The sequence below is a fragment of the Hirundo rustica genome, chromosome 4 (genome assembly GCF_015227805.2).
Source record: "Hirundo rustica isolate bHirRus1 chromosome 4, bHirRus1.pri.v3, whole genome shotgun sequence".
NCBI classification, from domain to species: domain Eukaryota; kingdom Metazoa; phylum Chordata; class Aves; order Passeriformes; family Hirundinidae; genus Hirundo; species Hirundo rustica.
Genome location: NC_053453.1, coordinates 57,863,457 through 57,884,359, shown reverse-complemented (window position 1 = coordinate 57,884,359; position 20,903 = coordinate 57,863,457). Strand labels below are relative to the sequence as shown.

Here is a 20,903-nt window from a genome sequence, read left to right as displayed (position 1 = left end):
TATTTTAGATTGTGGTTAAAGAGTTTCCAGCTTTCCTGGTTAGCACCACTAGGAAACTGCTGCAGATCAAGGAGCACCAGCACAGCTGACATAACTCACTCTCAAACCAGCCTTCCCACACTTAATAGCTCCTTGTGTCAGCATCGTGTCCTAAGCTGAAACATCTCAGATTGAATTTGGCTACAGTTTAAGAGCAAAGGGATGTGTTTAGGAACAGCAGAGCCTAAAGTGGTCAGACACTCCAAAGGCAGTGGAAGCACTATGGCTCCTGAGACACTGAATGTAAAAAGGCATGGTTTTATCTTTTTTTTTCCCCCAGTTCCTCACAATTTAGACATTTAGGTTTTTTCCGTGCAGCATGTCACTACTCAGCTGGGAGAGGTGGCAAAGCGGCAAGATTTTTCTTAGTGTTTCTGCAAGTTTACCAACTTGACTGGTACCCTACTCCCTAGTAAACAGTTACCCTACTCCAAAGTAAACTTCTACCAAGAAAAAAATAATCTATTTCTTAAGCAGTTAAATTCACAATATCTGTTATATCCCTTATTTCAACAAGTGTCTGTAGGCCAGAGGCTTTCTTTTTCATTCCACATAAAAGTGTATTTGCAGTGGCGTAAAAGACAATTTAGTTTTTTTTTCAAACTACAATTATTTGACACAAAAAGTTTCTTTCAGAAATGTTAAACAACTGAAGCTATACCTTCCTCAATGTCTTTTGGCAACCTTGCTTATTTCTTTAGAAAAATAATTAACTACTATGTCTCAATTCAACTCTTTAAGTCATGCTATTTCCCTACATAGGTTCATATCAGTTCAAAAGTATCAAATATATAATACTTATTAATTTCAGCTTTCCTTAAATTTGCTTCTTAGAACAGTGGCTACAGGATATTCAGTTCTCCTGTAGTCAGAGTGCTACCTGGGTTAACTTCAACTCCAAACCCCAATTTCCAAAACTCTCCCCTTAGGCTAGCAGGTTTGGAGAAACATGAATTGCAGAGACTTGGGAAAAATTTTCATTGTCTTGTTTAGAAGAAGATATAGGAATAAAATCAAACCACAACTTTGGTTTACAAAGTATACCTTTTATTATACAGATTGCTTAAATGAGTTTTCAAATATAGATTTTAAAAATGAGTGTTTCAATATATACATTCTGAAATACCATTATCACATTTACATTAGAAATACTTATTGCTAATATGTTAATAATTTTCATGTTTTACCAAGTGTTAACTATTAAGTACATTTTAAGTGTTCAACAGTAATTAACGCATCACTGAAATGCCATCTCTAGACATTCTCTAGTGCATATATGCTTTTGTAGGGATTCAGGCATTACTCTGATTTACAGGTTATGGAGAGCATAAATATATCTGCTAGGCTTAAATGTGAACCATGCTTAAGTTACAAAAAAAAAAAAAAAAAAAAAAAAGCAGGTAACCTACTGAAGTGGCACAAATAACTAAGACAGAAGGTATTGACTCAGTTATAAAGGCTAACAAACTTTACTTGGAGCTTCAGTTTTAGTCTTCTCTTAGTCACAGCAAGAATGTGAAATACCAGGAAGTTAATGACAGCTTGGCACACAGCATTCCAGTATCATCACAACAATCTGGGGAATTCAAACAGATTGTGAAGGATTTCATGTGGAACAAATTGTATTAAAGAAGATTCTTAATGAAACATCATTTTTGAGTCATGGAGTACATCAAGTAATTTTGAGGGGAATCTTCAGGGTACATAAGGCATTTCTTTATATTGTTCCTTACTGCATGCCTCAAGAGGTGCTAAGGTAGATTTATCCTTATAAAAACTGAATTTTAGCTTTTTTGCTGAAATTATCAGCAAAGGCACCAAGTTGGAGGTGATTTCTCATCCTAAGCAAACTGCTCAGCCACAGCCTCTTTCTAGTATGGCAAATGAAGTCAGAAATTTATTTCAACTGCCCCACATAACAGTGAACAAGTAGTGAGATTCCATTAATAATCTCCCAGTCCCTTCCTTTTTTCCCAATGTCATTTTCAAACCAACCTTGCCATGTTTGTACCTTTCTACAACACCACAACCTGAATTGGATAAATCAAGGAGTTCCTTTATCAGCTTCATACAGACTCGAATGTGGCAGTGAATAGCAGTATATGCTTTGAAAATAGATTCAAAATGGGTTTTAATATATTTTTAAATTTTAAGATATTTTTAATTTTAAATTAATATATTTTTAATATATATTTATATTTTGTGTGCTTTAGTTTTTCTCAAATCTGAGTATCATTAATTTGCAATCACCATAAGAGAGCTGATGTATGTAATTTTCGTTGCATCACTGCAGATACAGGATATTGATAAAAAAGTACAGTTCATGAATGAAATACTTTCATTTTCCAAAATTAATTTACCTTTAAATTATGGGGCAGAAAGAAGGCAACGCAGGTTAAATGTGTTACACAGAAAATCTAACAATGACCAGAATGGAGTTTTAGAGACATGGAGGTTCAGAGGTGTGGAATTCTTAGATCTCTACAAAGTAATTTCAGCGGAATCAGAAACAAATCTGACATGATGCAGCATAAAAACTGCAAGGATCTCATGATTCATTTTCATGGGAAAAGGGTTCAGGTTGAAACAGGCTGCCTGTTCAAACTTTCCAGAAGAGAACATGGAGGATCTTAGTTCTTTGAAATGCCATCAGATAAACCAAGTCACCCTGTGATGCACACAAAACTACTGTCTGCCAAACTCCAAACACATGAGCACTTAGCAAAGGTTTCCAAAGGCTGGAATCAATCTCTTCAGTCACTGAATGAAGATTCACTATCAGAACTGTCTTCTGCTTTGCCATCATCTCCCCAGGCAGGAACAGGGGCATCTGGGGTCCTGCAGGCAACAAAAACATTCTGTGTTGCATATCCAGCTGAGAACACAAGCAGCTCAGCACGTAACACCACTGTCCTTGCACGACAACTGCAGGCACTTTATTGCCACAACATTTAACACATTAACTGTTTATTGTTCACAAACTCACACCTTAGTGGTATTGCTTCACCTACAACTGAAAGGCAAACACTAGAAACTGTAACTCACTGGACATCAAAACCCTGTAGACACCAGTGTGAATGCACGCCTTTGATGCCATCAGAAATGATGACAGATCATTAAGAAGTGGCAAACACTTGTAGAAAGAGTTGAAAGCAGGCAATAATGATTAATTCAATTTTTTTTTCAATCTTCAGAGGTTCTAGGGCTGAAAGGAACATTCTGTACACCATTGAGCAGTGTAAATAGTACATGAAAAAAATAAGACAGGAAATGAACAATATTGTATCCAACTAAAACTGCAGGGATAATTTAGTGAAGCAAAAAAGAATTACTCAGAGTGGAATTTGGCTAGAACATTGGGTTAAATTTGACATGCAAGAGCAGCCATGGGATTTTTATTGACTACAAATGATCAGTCCTCTTGTATTTAGTTTCAAAGAGAATATTTAGGATGGACCTTAACAATGTGGCAAAGACGTTTGCTTGGGGAATCTATTGGAAATGAAGGTGAGAATCTAAAAGCTAACTAATGACTGCCTGAAGATGCTGGCTCTCCACAGACTCTCCCTCATAAATATGTGATGAATTTTACATACAAGCAATACAGAGCCTGATAAAGGCTGAAAGCAGGGTAGAAAATACACACATAATTACACCTGGGGGAAAACGATATTCAGAGAAACTCACTTCCTGTATGACAGTTAGCATCTCTTGGATAAAATATTGCATTTTAAACTAAGCAGACATTGTATTAATCATCCTGTTCTTATTTATCTTGGGGGGTATAGGATTTCTTTTCCAACATTAGTTCTGTTTAGTATAATTTCTCTGCTGGGAATCCCTAAGGTAACTTTAAAGTGTTCCTAAACATTTTCAGTGCAAAGATGAGAAGTATGTTAAAGAACTGCAGAAGAGCCTTCTCCCTCACCGCTGCACACCTCTAAAACAAATCAAGAAAGCATTTGCTTTCTCATGCAAATACCACTTCACAATATTATTCATTGTTTCCATGGTAATGACAAAACAGAAGAGCTGTGCAAAGACATGTGACCTGGAGAGACCAGTGCAAAACCTCTCATTTATTAAGAGGAAGATGGTGCTGAATTCCTTTAGCTCATGAGAGCAGGACAAATTCTTCTGGAACTGAAGACAGGCAAGAGAGGAAGGACAAGAAACAAAAGTTAAAGATAGGTAAATTGGGAGCTTGATAGAACAGGTAGTTACCAAATGCTGCAAAAAGTTGAGAAAGGAGCAATAACGGAGGTGGAAAAGCCAAGAGGAGAGTGTAGAAACAATATTGTATCACTAGAATTAGCACATCTACAGCCACAAATAACCCATGCTCAGCCAATGGCAAGGAGCTGGGGGAGTCTGCAGTAAGTGACTGAGCACACAGACAGCCATGTGTACATTTTTCTAATTTTCTCTGGGACTGAGTGAGCAGACCTAAGGAAGCTGAAGACCCAAGAGATGTGGTGTGAATGGCAAGATACATAAAAAGGAAGAAGCCTATAATATCAAGACAAGAAAACAAGAATATTGAAAAGTCATCCTTGGTACCTTAACATGTTCCACATTATGCACCTTGCCAAATAATTAGCTTTGTTTAACCAGTTTTCAAACCAATAACATTTTAAAGAAAACCTGACTAAGCATTACTGTTGCACAGATCTTGGAAGACGGATTTTGAGATCTAACCCCAAACATATTCTGCGAGCCTCAATCCACAGTAATAATGTTTCTGTCTTAACGCAAAACAGACCATCCAAAAGCAGACACATTTTAAAAAATAGCTTTTGAAATTTTAACCTGTTATCTTTTTGATTTATTTACTATAAAAATTGACCCAAGCATGAAGAAATAGCATCATTTTTAGTAAGGTATGGACTTGAAAGCACAGCAAAAAATACAATACATTTAATATACATATAGAAAACCCACATTTGCTAAACCTATCTCCAACTTGCATAGGGTCTTTTTTTTATTTCCCATTCAATCAGTAAAAAAAGAAACCCCAAAACTGAGGAATAACTACTTTAGGCTTATCTAGACCAGGAAGTAGCTGGGAGCTAAAGTGCTAAAGTGACTAATCATATGATGATACTTCAGGTTTATTTTATTTAACAAGTAGCTAGTTTCAGAATTAGCCTTTACAAAATGTAAAAAGACTTCACTGGAAAGGAAAAGAGACTTTTTAATACCCTGACAGTTTCTGAAAAGAATGCAAAAATCTTCAAACATTTTGGTGTCTATAATGTAAGAATGAGAGTTAATACTTTCATCAGTTTAACAAATTCTGTGAAATAATACAGCAGAACTAAATTAAATGTCAGCTGTAAAATAAGACTAAAATTAATGTTTATGGCCAGATAAGAAGCTTTGAAAATTACTATCTATTCTTAGTAGTCTTCACATCAGGTTAACTCAATCAACAGCCATTTAAACTGCTGCCTTCAATTTACATTGTCAATTTTGAAGTCAAGTTGCACACTCCATCTACTGAGGGAACCTGGAAACAACTGAGTTCTCCCTCATGCATCCAGCAAAATAAGATTGAGTTTGTTCTTACTATTCTACAATAATGACACTTTCTTATTGGAGTGTTGAAAGCAAGTAACTGGGAAAAACTTCATAGTCTAAACAGGGCAGTGAAAATGGCTACTGACCTTTTACGTGAGTCCTCATCACCAAATGCACATTGTCAAATGCTAGCTTGTCACTGCTACAGCTCACACCACTCTGAACAACCTTTTCTAAGCACGCTTTCCCAAGTTTTTTAAACACACAGTCGCACTGCAGTCCTACTGGGAGTCACAAATTACTTACTCAAGAAGATCTGGATTTAGCCCCTCAGAAATCATTTTGTTTCGTATTGCCATTACAGGAACACCCTGTGCAACAGGAGGAAGAATAATATAAAACTATTGGACACAAACAGGTGTGTTAAATAACACAGGTACTTTTAAACCACACTTTCATATAAATGTATGCATGTCACTTCTCAAACAACAGCATGGAACATCAATCTCAGTTGACATCGATATGAACCTAGAAGCAAGAAATGACTGAGATTAAAGGCCCTTTTAATCCATCTTATATTTATGGCAAAACGTAGAGAAAGTTGCAGGGAGAGAATCGAGACTGGATAGATATATTTGCAATTCATGCAGACAAAATCATGAAGTTGAAGTTATCTGTATGGGTAAGAAAGTGGAGAAAGCACAAAGTAGCACAAAGACAGCAGAGAAGTTGTGCTAGGAAAGACTTGGGCATGCTGAAGGTATACCCAAGAGAGAGAGGAAAACCAGGGAAGTGCATCTGCTACCACTCCAGAAGGATCTCTTAAGGCAGTGCTAAAAACTGGAGAAGTCTAAAAAGCATGGAGAAAAAGGCACACAGGACCTGAGAACAGAAGCATGATTTAAAAGTGAATTCTCTGAATACAGCTGCTTGTGCAGTCAGGCTTGAATCTTTTGTGACTTCTGGACAGATTTCCAACAACTATACTTGTGTTAAAAAAATTCCTTCCTTTCACTGCAAGTCCTTCCATAGCTTCTGCACTTTATTTTATTCATCACCACCTAAACATCCTCTTATCTTGGATTACATACCCAAGACCATCCTCTTATCTTGGATTACATACCCACGTCCTGTCATGAGATACATTCCAACAAACTGCTCCTATGTTTCCACTAGAGCTGCTCAAAAGCAACTTGTTGCTTTGCCATCTCCTGCTGAAAACCATCAGAAATACCATCTGGACCACTTCATGCCAATATGATATGGGAAAAAAGCACCAAACCAAACAAGGATACAATTTCTGATTCGAAAGGGACAAAGTTACTGGTGGTCTAAGAAATTCCAAATGAAAAGTGGTGTAGGACTATTATCTTTTGTCCAAAAGCAAGTAAAATAGTGCTAAAATAAAGGGCAGCCATGACTAATGTTCCAGAGAAAGATGTGATTCTAGTGAGTTCCACAGTAAGAATCACAATCAAGGCTTGTGCATGAGCACTGTGGAACAGCAAACACACAGGTACCTAGTTCTAGCAATCTATCAGGCATAGCATCAAAAAAGGTCACTCAAATCGTTGCAATGTAATAGCTTGAAATAAAATAACATCTCAGTACTTCACAACGAATGTGCATTACAAAGGTGAGCATTTTGAATATTTATTTGAGTATTTCATGATGGTTTAAAAATTCAATTATTCTAGTACAGATTTGGACACCAGGGATTGTGTCTACACACCATCTTGTACTAATGCTTTTCCCCTGCTTGCCTGCTCTTGGGTACTTTTCCCTACTTCAGAAGTCACTGATGATCTTTTTCTGTGTCAAATCAAACCAGGTGAAAACAGAATTGAGTCAGATCAGGCAAAGCAGAATTCATATTTGTCTTTAATCACAGGGAACTTGGTATAGGACTTCTAAGAATGGGTTGTTTTTATGTTCACACCTGGAGGATGTTTTATTCCAACATAGTGTGCATTAAAATCCACGAGAAAAAACCCTCTCAGTACCCTCCTGTATCATATGTTCACAAAACTAATCTGAAGTTTAATCAAAATGCCCTTTTAGGCTTCTTATCTAAAGGAAAACAATTAAGATTGTACCTATATCTGTTTATAATACAATCAGGGCATTACAATTCCTTTACCTTTCATGATTTCCTAAATTTTAACCTGCAAATATGGTCCTGCTTTTGTATGATTTCTTGGAATATCGTTGTAAATTTTAAAAAGGAAGAATTTAGTATCCTCAACTGCACTCCACCAAAATGAGTCTGTCACAATTTCACGGAAGAGCTCCTTTTAGTGTAGAATGGTGCTCTTTTATACTACAAACATTGTGAGTAATAAATAAATTACCAGATCAAACAAATCTTCAGCTAGAAACTTAATTTAGGCAAATAAATGACACTTACTGAAATACTTGACCGGACAAGGAGACAAGTTTGGCAAATACAAAAATACACATTAATTTGTAGCATGTTAGTTTGACTTTCCTACCACACTGTTTACAACTGGCAGAGGAGTCACCAGGAACTGCCAGTACACATGAAAAATGTGGAAAGTGAGATCTCACTCTTCTAGCAATCACAAGGAAAAAAAAAAAAAAAAAAAGAAATTCAGAGTAATTAGACCATCCAGCACTTTCAAATCCACTTTGAAGTCTGGCATTAAATCAGTACAGTAACATAGTGTTCTACTCTCTACTATCCCACTGCTAGTTTTCCAAATGGATTGTAATAAGCTACCCATAAAGTGCCAACTTGTGATTCAAGTGAAAAATAAGGTTTGGAACATCATTCAAGGGATGAAGCAGACCAATTGTAATAATTTCTCTGAAGACTGTGTGAAACCATGAAGTTAGTTTTGACATAAGCAACATTTTATTAATACCATGACATAGTCATACTTTCCAGAATTATAATATATATTTTAGAGGAAAATTTCCACTGACAAATTGAAAATAAATTGAAATTAACTCTTTGTTTCCAATCTCATTTTTAGGTTTGTGGATGTGAAGCGGCCTCTTAAAAATATCACAAATAGTGTCCCATCGACCTTCTCATTCCTTCATTCAATTTCACACTTGTACATGTTGAGATTACAATAATTTATTTCCTATTTATCTGTAGCACAGACCACAGATAAAGATGTAAACAGAACGTGCATCATCAATAACAGGAAACTGGAGTGGAACCAGAGAGTGAAGCAATCCTTGTATCTCTACAAGGATTACAGAAATAGCAAATACTCCTGTTCTGGACTATACTTGCAAAGCTTTATCTTCTACCCTGCGGTAGAATCAGACTGTAATCAGTGTGTATGCAGGGAATGATTCCAGATTGCCAGGACAGCTCCACTTTCAGTGGCATCTTCTGTGCCTCTGGCTAGTATCACTTTGCATTTACACATTTCACACCTTCAGTTCACAAGTCTACCAGCAGAATTTTGTAGAAAGATCTTGCCAGAAGCTCTCTGAGGGAATATATTACATTAATTCATTTATTAGAGAAGATGCCTATAATATTGTGATGCTATCCTACCTTAAAGATTATTGTTGCAATATATGTTTTCAGACATTTAAGGGTCACTTACAGCTGTGTGGTACTCTTCACCGAAAAATAACATCCTAGCCAACGAATGACATGAGAGCTGACTTACCACTTGTACCATTTTGAGATATCTGGCATATCTTGGGTCCTTGGCCACAGTTGTGACATTTTCTGTTACTACCTCCGTTTTCTGTAACCCTTCTTCTTGTGTATTGTTCTGCTGTATGTGAAGAACAAACCCTTTAATGGTTAGGTGTACACACCACACACATGGAGAGATCCCAACCCATATACCAGCTGGGTATTTTAGGGAAAAGCGCAACTCTTCTTCATGAAGATTATTCTGATCTACACTCACAAAATTAGAGGTTTCCTAGATGTATGAAATCACAAAATCCAGTGCTTTTATTGTTCACTTTCTACTTTTAGATACAATTTTAAGTTACTGAACAACATAAAAAAATCAAAAAGCCCCCAATAACCTTCTTAAGTTGTATTTAATGAATAACACAGTACTAAATGTAAATTATCTTTTTATAAAAAATATTTATGAGGAGCATATCTATAAATCTCCTCCAGTAGTCCAATGCCTTTTTTCCTCAAAATATTTGATTCTCTGAAAAAGGTTTCATGCAGATCATGTAACTTCTAAACTATACTGTTGTGTATAAATCATTACTTTAAGGATAATGTAATGAAATCAAAGATTCCTTGAAAGTATTTAATTTAAATGAAACGAAAAATGACAAGAAGTTCTAGTACTATTAAAAGAACACCGAAAACTGTATTTTTTCTATAAAACTAACCACTTAAGTTTTGGAGCAGCATTGGGAACATCCTTTCAGAAATATATGAATTTTATATACTTAAATATACTCTACATACTTTAGTATCTGAGAGGGGCAACATTTTAAAGAAAATGAACTCATAATGAGTCATTCTGTAATGTGCTGGAACACGCAATGCTGCCCAGCGTCTCCCTGGCTGCTGCCTGCAAATCAGAATTACAGTCTTTGACAGGCAGGCAAAAGCAACAGAGTGCTCCAGCTACTGCTTCTCCACAGCAACTTCCATCAAATAAGAGAATAAGCAGAGAACAGAACTGAGGATTCCATGAGAAGAAACTGTAAGAGGAAACCGGGAAAAGAATTCAATCTACAAATGGGCCAGAAAGCCTCACTTAGTTAAATGGTGATCATGGGATTTAAATGTCTGGGTTAAAAAATTAACCAACCACACACATTAAACTCCCCTAAATGACAAAAAGTTATTTGTAGGGGTAGTATCTTAATGCTGGTTGCTTGAAATAAGCTGGCATTTTCTGCACATGGAGGATAATATACAAAAAACCTTCAAAGTAATAAACTCTTTAGAATTAAGCATGCTAGAAATTCCAGTTTGCGCTAAAAGCTCACATTCTGAAGAAAGGAGAAAAGAGCTGCAATATGGGATTTGAACTGTTATTTTTATTCATGACCTTCCCAGCCCCCTTAGGTAATTCATGTTCATATTTTTAGTGTGATTGAAGAAGAGGAAGGAGAAATTTAGCATTAGATTTGAGATAGTTCTAATTATTTATGTCACACAGTTAAGAAAGGGTATAGCCTTTTTTGTTTTGTCACTTGTTAGAACAGTGCCAGGGGAGAAAAGCCTAGTCTTAGACTTTTACATTTGATTGCTCACTTCCAATAGACTTGCTTCTGGTATCTACTTCAAATTACATTAAAAACTTGACCTGGAGAGCTCTGTTCCTTCAAAGTATGTGTTATGCTGCATTACTTACTCCAGAATGAGGTGATCCAGCTGTCTGTTGATCTGCAGCAGCCTGTGCCACGGGACCATTTGTAACACCGTTCACATTTGCACTGGACACTTCAAATTTGACATCTTCTAGGCCAGGAATTGAGGATAACTGAATGCAAAAAACATCACCAAATAAGCAATGAGCACTTCATAAGACTACATAAAAATCTGCAGCACTCTGCTTACCACTTATTGTCCAGGTAGGTTTTACATTAGCAAAATTGTAACTTTTTGCCCCTAGTTTTGGTATTTTGATTGGGAAAAACAAAAAATCTTTCTATTCAGCTGCCTGCTACAATAAAAACTTTCACTGTTAACACAGGGTTGCAGAGCAGGAAAGGCTTCCACACCTTCCCAGCATTTTGCTATTTGCTACTGCACTTATCAACCACATGAGAGCCATGCAATCTCTGCTACTTCCCCTACAGTGAAAGAAACCATGGCAAGAACAACTCTATCACCTAACAGATGGGAGATCGGTTACAAATTTTTCAATTTTCTACACCTTTCACTTTTTTTAAGGAAATGCTGTGAGTGGATATTAAAAACACCACAAATCTATTTGAATGAAATTCTATTTAACCTGATTATGGATAATTCTGCAAAAATCATCAATTTAGATCACTCCTAAATGTTTTGAAATAAATAAGAGTGAGTAAGCTCTGTTTGTATTATTACACTACTTTTTCTCCACAAGAAATTCCTCAGTATTGCCTCCATCATTACCGAAAGAGGAAGTTCTTAAAATTTTATAGTGGGTGTTTTATTGACTTTGGGATTTTGTTGGGTTTTTTTTCTTCTAGTAAATGATTTTTACTGTATTTACTGTATTTACTATATAAGACCATAGATTATATACTTTTGTCATTCCAGCTAAAGAAGATAAACACATTTACATCAGCTTTGATCCAGTTCAGGTTACTTTTCAATATCAAAATTTACAAGGCTTCTATCTAATTACTTATTTCAGAAGTCAAAGTCCAGTAACATTCAAAGATACTTTTGGTTTACAAAGGGGGTAATAATTTCCCCATTAGAGCTTGTATGGCAAAAAGTGCTCCTTTCCTGTTCCACATGTTTAACAAACTCAAATTTTCCACTAGGTACTGTTGGCTACTTTCTGCTGTATAAACTACGTATTGAAATGTTACACAGTATATGTAGCAAGGCATGCAAAGAGAGAATTTTTGATATCAGGATTTTTAGTTTATTTTAGCTCCTTCAAATCATGATGAGAACTTATTTGCTCAATTAAGAGTGTGAAAAGGAAAGTACTTCACATAATCTAGGAGGCTGTCACTGTCAGAAGATGACGTCTATATCCATACAAACCTTTGCATCCAGAATATTGAGCGTGGTTTCAATTTGTTGGATACGGAGAGAGAGCGCTGACAATTTCTACAACAGAAAACAATTAGGATGTGAAAACATTCCCCTATGCACTTGGACATATAAAACAGTTTGCATCTTGTTAAAAAAAAATCACTTTTGTCTTCTCCCTGCTGAAGTCAGAGTACAGTGTAAATGAGATTATCACATTATGAAATAAATTAAGCAATGACAACCCTTTTTAGTACAGTAGCTACAGCGATACAAATTTTAAATAATTTTACTCTGCAGTTAATTTTCCCATATAATGACAGAACTGAAGACAGACTATGTACAAAAGACATCCAAAGTAAATATGGTATTACTTTGGGCAACTGGAGAATAATGGTAGACATATAGTACTCTCCCAGTAACAAAAGATCTTTCTTCAAAGCTTTTTCCAAATGTAAAAGATGAAAAGCGATGATACGTGTGTATGTAACTGAGCAAATACAAACACAGAAATCTGATAATTACAGCAGGTGATTCAAAGTCCTATACAGTCAAAATCCACAATGAATCAGAACTAACCAGATACTTTATATGCTCCAGGTGCACCTCAATCAAATTTTGACTTTTTTTTTTTAAATACAACTTAAGTTTTTCTAAATTACTCCATGAGAGCTGCCAGTCTTTTAACTAATCACTACCATACTCCACCAGACCTGTCCAAGTGAAGTTGGCTAGAGTGCTGGCTGGCAGATATGTACCATTCTGACAGCTTTCTGGCACCTTGGCAAGATTCTGCCTGGCTCTGAAGCAGAACTTTAACACCCTAAGAAAATGGCAGTTCTGCCAATATGCTAGAAAATGTAGAAGACTGACAGGAGTTAGTCTTTTTGGATAGTGCACTGACTTGTTTACAGAAGGTCCTTTGTTCATGAAGAGGAGTCAGTTCCTACTGGAAGGAACTGTGTGTCCTACATTTAACTGGATACGGGGGAGTAAAGATGTACAAAAGACAATTATGCAATTTTATGGGTCTATTTGACTAGACAAGAGCCAACAAATTTAGAGTTAAGGATGGTGTCAGCCCTGATTTTGAGTTTCTTGGCTTCTGTTGACTTACACCACGAGCTCTCACATTAAAAACACTTCTGTACTTCACGAATAAGAAAAGCTTCCCAAGGAGTATATGAAGCAACTATTTAGTCTCTTGGGTAATAACACGTTTTGGTTAACTAATAACTGTTTTTCTAGGCAGATTTCACAGCACTGCTGCGTGCTCAAGGTGGCTTTAAATATACGTGTTCTGATTCCCACAGGGCCCGTGGGAGAGGGCATACTGAGATCAGGTGCCAACTGCATTTTTGGACAACTGACAACAGCATCATCAGGCGGTTACACTCTCCCACCTATCAAGTTACAGGAAATTTAAAAACCTAGGAAAAATTACTTTTTTTCCTCTGACGTTCCATATATTCATGTAGTAGCCAAATTTTATACTTGTCACGGGTCTGGCTCTAAACTTCACCAACAAATAACAGAATTTCTCAGATTACATGGCTTAGTCTAATTGGATTTGACTGCTGCCCTAGCTCAGCTGGCTATAGCTGTATAGCATTCTTTGTTGAATAAATGAATGATAAAGTACAAAAAGCCACTAAAGACAAAAGTGTTACACTCCAAGCCACATTAGAAAACACCCTTTTTACAAGGAGGGTTCTTGTCCTGTTCAGTGGACAGCTCTAATCTTGTTGGTCTGGTGTATTTCCATTTACTCCAAAGTCATCATATAAACTTACTAATCCTAAATATTTTTATTTTTCTCTCTTTTTACAGGGAATTGAAGTTAAGGGCTTCATGTTCCATACTAATCACTTGACAAAAATGTCCTTTTTTCAACAGAAAAACTATCTACATTCTGCGCTTAGTGTATCGCTCTTTTAAATTAAAGGTGATAGAATCTGAAAGTAAGTTTTGATGCATCACAAGAACATGGCATCCTTCTTTCATAACAAGGTAAGAGCCAGAGATGAAGCTGCTCAGAATAAACTCCCTGCATCAAAAAATTCAAAGACTGTTCCAAATGCAAAAGTTTAAGGAAACAGGACTGAGTGAGGCACAATGTGGAGTTCATGTGGATCCCTTGGGAAAAAATCTGTCTTAAGCACTTACTCAAGATAAACCTTGAACAGAAAGCAGACTACATTTTTGGTTTAAGCTACCAGTATTACTGCATAAAAAATATTTAAATCAATGGTTCTCATTTATTGAATTTTTAAAATTGTATAGACAGCTGGGAAAATAATAAACATACCTCTTCACAAACAGTAGAAAAGCGGTTGAGAAACTGCACTGTGTGTACCACAAACTGGTTTAGAAATGCTACAGTTCTTTTCTGCTGAATAGCAGGAACCTGCATTAAAAATATAAGAAAAGTAGATTACACATCAATATCTATATCAATTTTTACATTTGGATTGAAATATATTTTTTAAAAAGCACCTTTTTTTAGAAGAAATTATTTGGAAATCTGTCTTTAAGTGTGCCTGCTATGAATCCATACATACATAAACCATTTTCTCATACACATATGCATTCATACAAATCCTGTGCCACTAAAAATCTACTAACATGACAGCTGAGAATTTACAGGACACATAGAAAAGGGAACAAGACTCAAGAAATGAAGTACTGTTATCTTAAAGAAAACACCTTTAGATGAAATTGTGAATATTCCTGAAAATCAGTGTTAATGTTTTTTAAAAATGGAGGAAATTAGAATCTTTCCTTCTGGAGTTTAAGAAGAAAAAGCAAACTTGGCCAGCCATACTAATACTCAGTTACAACTAACACCATGGCAAAAACTAAAGTGTAGTGATGTTGGTGTCTAAGTATTTAGTGGCTACCCTACTGGTTCTCATTGGCAAGTCCAGACTACCTACCAAAAATTACCCTCCAAATCAGTTTCGATGCTCACATGCTTTTCAGACTAAAATGTAGAACCTTATGTTAGCCAAAAAGAATGGTGGTCATACTGTAACACAGAGCTGGCATTTTTATTTAAACCATTACAGAAGACTGAAATCAGGAACTTTCACACAAAAGTTTATGTGTAAGATTTTAGTGCCTCAGGGTTAATAACCTTGGGCAATTGCTTTAAGTGTTAACCTTCACAGAGGAAATTAGCCTATGAAACTGCCATTGATTTAAGTGGAAGATTTACAAGGAATATTATCAGCAGCCAAGATTCTGCTGCACTTTTTTTTTTGTGTGAATACAGTGACTCTCTGGTCTTCACCTCATCTTTAGGTGCTGATTTACCAGTGCATTCAATAAACAATTCACTATGGCAATCTTAAAACATCCTGACTTTTTGTGATACTTCTTGGAAGCAGTGCTTATGACCTCAGCAGAAATGCGCGGGGTGGTACACAGCATGAAGTACCACTGGGTCAATTGGAACTGTCCTGTCTTTATGCTCTGTATGGAGAAAACCAAATTTAAAAAGAAAGTTTCTGCAACATTAAAAGAAATTAATACACAGCTTTGCACCGGATTTGCCTCCCATATCTTTGAAACGGCTTAGTCTTTAAATACAACGTTATCACTGAACTGGAAGCAAAAAGCCTCCGGAGAACAGCTGGAGACACAAGTAAGGGCCAGAGTCCGCTCGTTCCCGGGTGCGAGGGAGGCACCGGCCCCGCACGGGGAGCTCCCCTCGCCCGCCGCCGCCGGGCCGGGCCGGGAGCCGGGGGGACGCGGGGCTCGCCCAGCACCAGGGCCAGCGCAGCCGCCGCCGGGGAGGAGGAGCGGCGGCCCCGGAGCGCCGGGCGAGCGCAGCCCGTACCTTGGTGAGGTCAATGCCGGAGCCCACGATGGGCAGCCCGTCCTCGTCCATGCCCGCGGGCCGGGGCGGCCCCGCTCGGCAGCCTCGGCCCCGCTCGGCAGCCTCGGCCCCGCTCGGCAGCCTCGGCCCCGCTCGGCAGCCTCGGCCCCGCTCGGCAGCCTCGGCCCCGCTCGGCAGCCCCGGCCCGGAAACAAACCCCGAGCTCCGCGGGGCGGGGCGCGGCCGCTGCCCCGCGCTTCCTCCTGGGAAACGCAGTGCCGGGCCGGAGCCCTCATGGCCGGCTGTGCCCCGGAGATTAACCCCGAGGATAAACCCCGAGCTTCTGGGGGGCCTTCTTCGGCACCCATTTTGCGATGGAAGTGATGACAGCCGCTGAGGGGCTCGACCGTGCCAGTGGGGGTCACGCTGACAGCCAGCGCTCCACAGGCCTCAGGACGTGGCCTTGCATAGTGGTGTTTGGGAAGCGCCGTCCGGTCCGCTGCGGTCAAACGTCAGGGAAATAATGAGTAAAGCCAGTGAAGGAACTGTTCCTGTGCTCATACGCATAATTTGAGTGCTACACTTTGGTTGTGGGGAGTAAAAATAAGGAACACTGAATAAGCCCCGGGTTCTTCCAAACCCCACAAATTTGGGGTGATCTAGAGTCCCTGTTTACAGCAGTAAATCCATATAGATTGTGGTGGATTTCCATGTTTAGTGGAAATTCTCCATGGTTACATCTAAATACTGCTGCATTTAATAAACCCTAAATTCAGGGCAGTTAAAGAGACCACCATAGTCTGAAGCTGTCAGGTGGAAACTTCTCTTGTTATGAGATTAATAAAGATACACTAATTACTATAATACTTCGAAGATTAGACCCCAAATGTACTGTGCTAATTTTGGTTTAAAATTTACCAAAACTCTCAGTTTACTTCCAAATCATTACAGTTTGCCAGAGCATTCTACAAATCCATATACAGAATCAATGGTGGCTGTACACAGAGTGCTTAGCTCTATTCTTTGAGTTGCCATTAAATTCTCATTTATTAACTGAAACAGCTTTTTTTGACTTTATTACTTTGATGTGTTTATTACTAACCTGCTGTCACATGCACATCACTGTTACTCTCTTGCTAAGATAGTATAGCAAAGTTTTTGTCCATACTAATTGAATTATTGAACAACTCATGATTCATACTCTGCTATGGAGCACTGACACGTTGTTGGTTGTCTTGGTTTTGGATGACAGTTGTCTGCCAAGGAAAGTTAGAGCCTCCCTTGGAATAGAGAATATAAACCCCCTTCCCTCAAAATTATAATAATTTTGCAATTAGGGGCTTTCAGGCAAAGATATGGGAATAGGAGTAACAGTTCTTTACTTGGGATATTAAAACAAAAAAAACAAACAAGGAAGCAAACAAAGATCCTGGAAAAAACCCTGACAGGGTCAGGGATACAACCTGGCACCTTGGTGGTCAGGGTGTTGAAAGCAGTCTAAGTCAGTCCTCCTGGAGTAACAGATGTGGTTCTGTGGAGTGGAGGTGGTCCTGTAGAAAGTGCAGCGGTGGCGAGATGGGTCCGGTCTTCCTCCGGGAATCCAGTGGAAAAACTGGATACCTTGTGTCCTTAAGTGCCAGTTTTTATCTAGCTGGAAACAGATGGCTCCCCTGAACTGAGTGCAGCATCTCCCAATGGGATGATGGAACGTGTCATGTCATTGGTGGGCCCTAATGGCCCATTATCAGAAGATGTCCCCCTGGAGGATGGAGGGGTGGTGAAAGAGATAAGAAACACTGCCCCACCTGGATTTAATGGCTGGGCCATTATCAGAAGGCATCCTCCTTCCTCCCCCCTGGAAGGGTGAAAGAAGGATAAAACATCTCCCAAAAAACAGCTTTCAACAGATGAAATAGAATACACATTTTTAGGTTACGTAATCCAAGACACTGGCTCAATTTCTCACCTCTCCCAAATTAAGAGGTGCAGGCCAACCTACAAAATTCAGTGGGTTTATCTTTCAATTCCTAGCTTACAGGAGTTGTGCAAATTTGTGTTGGGCAACAGAGCTGCTTGTTTAACTTAAATAAGTTATTTTGCCACCTAGATTACCTTAAAATTCCAACTAAATTATATTCAAGAAGAATTAATCTAGTTTATCATAAAATGTCTATAGCACAATTTTTTCAGGCACTGGCACTGAAAGTTAATGTAAATGCATAGTCAGATCTTCTCTGAATGTCTTGGTCTGTAAAACTGCATAAGAAATCTCCCAAAAATATGCTCTTCTGTGAACTTTCTGGTACTTCCTGCTTTTAATTTGCCCAAAAATACCACATAGAAAAGTGCAACACAGCACTTTTTCAGCCGGAGTTAGGAAATGCAAGGTATGAAAAGTGAAAGAGAATGGAGGAAAATGATCCAAATTTTCCAAAACCTCTTAAAAAAGCTTTAATTGAACTAGCTTGTTCAGCTGTAAATATAAATCACTGAACTGCCAAGAAGATTTATAAAAAATAATTGAGTGTTAACATCCACATTTATAGTGTGCACAATTTGAAAATGTATTTTTTACCAGCACCCATGCTAGATGATAAATCTCAGACTGAGGAGTAAGTACTGTACAGTATGTAACTGCTGGCAGTTTATACCCTATGCATGTGTACATATATATATGCTGGCATTTAAAGGCCCTGTGGTGGGGCCCCATTTAAAGCACCACCTTCCAATGAAGGAAAAGAGTTGAAAGAGTGATTAAGAGTTACCAAAATGAAGTTTGGTTGAACATTAGTATTTTCAAGATGTCAACTTTCCAGATGCTGAGGCTAACTTGGAGTGGAAGAGCCATTGTCTACAGAAAACTGAACAGAGCTCTATCTTCATCATTAGTAAAAAGTACCTGACTTGTGATTAGGGTACACAGAAGGCAAGAACCCTTCAAAGCATTGAAACTGATCTGCTCCATATATTCCACAGAATCAGAGCCTCAGGTCAACTGCAAAACAAAACTGCACAAGCTGAGGAAAACTGGCAAGTGCTACTGTAGCTTACAATGTATATATGCATCTTGTGTGCTTATATACAGTTACAGGTCCCAGGACACCACATTCAGGTTAGAATCAGCCCAGAACTCAAATAACTATACAACTGAGAGACAAGTTAAACAGAAACAAAAAGCTGGGCTAAAAAAAATTTCCAGACATGGTGTCATCTGATCCTCCACAAGGGGCAATAGTTGTTTTTAATAAGGTGGTCCAATGAACAGCTGAAAAGATCAGTGTGGGTTAACATTTGCTTGATTTCCCATGGAGTCTTCTAAATCCATGCTTGCAAAGGGTATTTGAGTAAAGTTTTCTCTATGAAACTGATATTGCCCCAATGATTTTTCTCCATGCTGAATTTAAGCAATGTCCCCCCAATCTCAATGATCTCGGTGTGCCAGAATGCGCCAATCTCAATAATCTCAAGTGTACAAATCTTGCAAAGAGTTCAGAGAGTTATGAAGCCTTCACAGTTAAACAGACTGAGAAATACAAATGTTAGATATTATGTAGGTTTCTTAAAAAAAAAAAAAAAGGAAACTAAATGATAAATGGATTGCAGTTCTCGAAAATTATTTGTCAAGTTTCATTTTTCCAAGTACTGTGCTAAGGCAACATGAGAGGATTAACTAATTATTTTGTTCTGTACAAAAGAACATAGAGAACATGCTAAAAACATTAGCTGCTCTTTCATTTATTTATTTATTTAAAATAACCATATTACTTCTTTCCAGTATAAAATTAAGAGCTTTGAACTTGGCAAGATCATTCTTGGGTAAACAGTTTTAAGCAGTCCTTAAAAACAGAGTATGAAAAGCAAACATCCTGGTTTCTGAATTAACTACAGAACAAAAGAATTTCTGCCCTCTTTGGTCTTAAGCAATTCTAAACCAAAAAAGTCTCACTCAAGAGTGCACCTGCACTTAGCTAGTACAAACTGCCCTTGTCTGCATGGGTCCTGAATACAGTGGATATATTCTGCATAGGCAGGAGCTACGTGAAGTTTGCTCTGAGGACAGAAAAACCCACGTCTGTTTCAGTTTCACTACACACCAAAAGGCTTACAGTGCCTCAGGCCAATCCTTCCTCCCAGACCCACAAAGATTTTTAGCTGCAAGTGAATTAAACCTCCCCTTAAGGCTGCTATTTCTGGTCAGACAATGGATACAAGTTAAACAGAGCACTGTTATCTTGAAACATCTGATTATTTTACAGTTTAGGCACACACCAGTCCACTGGAACTTAAAAAGAACTGTATATTCATTTTAGTTAAATTTTGGTGGCAGCTGGAAAGCAAAAATTCTCAAGGACAAAGAATTATGAGAAATATAATATGGTCTTAGGTTTCAAAAGGTGGCTGTAATCTCACTTATTGATATCCTACTTCTGAACTGGTTTTATGTGTCCCACATAAATAGCAACAAACAAACAAATATTTTAAAATCTAACTACAGCTAATAAAGATGGCTACAATGCTGTAAGGAGCTGTTACACTAGCTGAAACATCCTGACATCCCTTCATTTGCAAAAGCATCCAAAAAAGACACTTAAGACAGGAGTCACCTCTGTCATCTTTTACTTCAGTTCTGGGTCTTGTATGGGAAAGAACAGGAAAAAATATGCTCCTAGAAAGCAAAATACCTTTGATTTTCCTGTAATCAAGGAAGTAAAAGGCTGTAAGCAGAAAAAACCCTCACTATGCTGTTTGACGGGCGTGAAGTAAATCCCTCCGCCATCTTTAGAGAAATAAAATTGCTTCAAATTATCATTCTGATTTTACCATTAGCTTCTTCTCTGGCAGTGGTAACTAGTTTAT

At 37.8% G+C, this 20,903-nt stretch overlaps 1 protein-coding gene across 2 annotated transcripts; it reads right to left on the bottom strand.

The window, feature by feature from the left end:
* Positions 1–1,064: 1,064 nt before the first annotated feature.
* On the bottom strand, positions 1,065–16,184 carry WASHC3 (WASH complex subunit 3). 2 transcript variants are annotated; one of them, XM_040063191.1, is made up of 7 exons: positions 16,068–16,184; positions 14,535–14,633; positions 12,239–12,304; positions 10,887–11,015; positions 9,213–9,323; positions 5,866–5,930; positions 1,065–2,877 (listed from the first exon to the last, which is right to left on the bottom strand). In XM_040063191.1, exons 1-7 carry the CDS (start codon positions 16,116–16,118, stop codon positions 2,793–2,795), a joined length of 606 nt encoding a protein of 201 aa, XP_039919125.1. In that variant the 5' UTR covers positions 16,119–16,184; the 3' UTR covers positions 1,065–2,792. The 2 variants fall into 2 exon arrangements, with proteins under 2 accessions (XP_039919125.1, XP_039919126.1); XM_040063192.1 differs by having other exon boundaries at positions 9,213–9,320.
* Between the last annotated feature and the right edge of the window lie 4,719 nt (positions 16,185–20,903).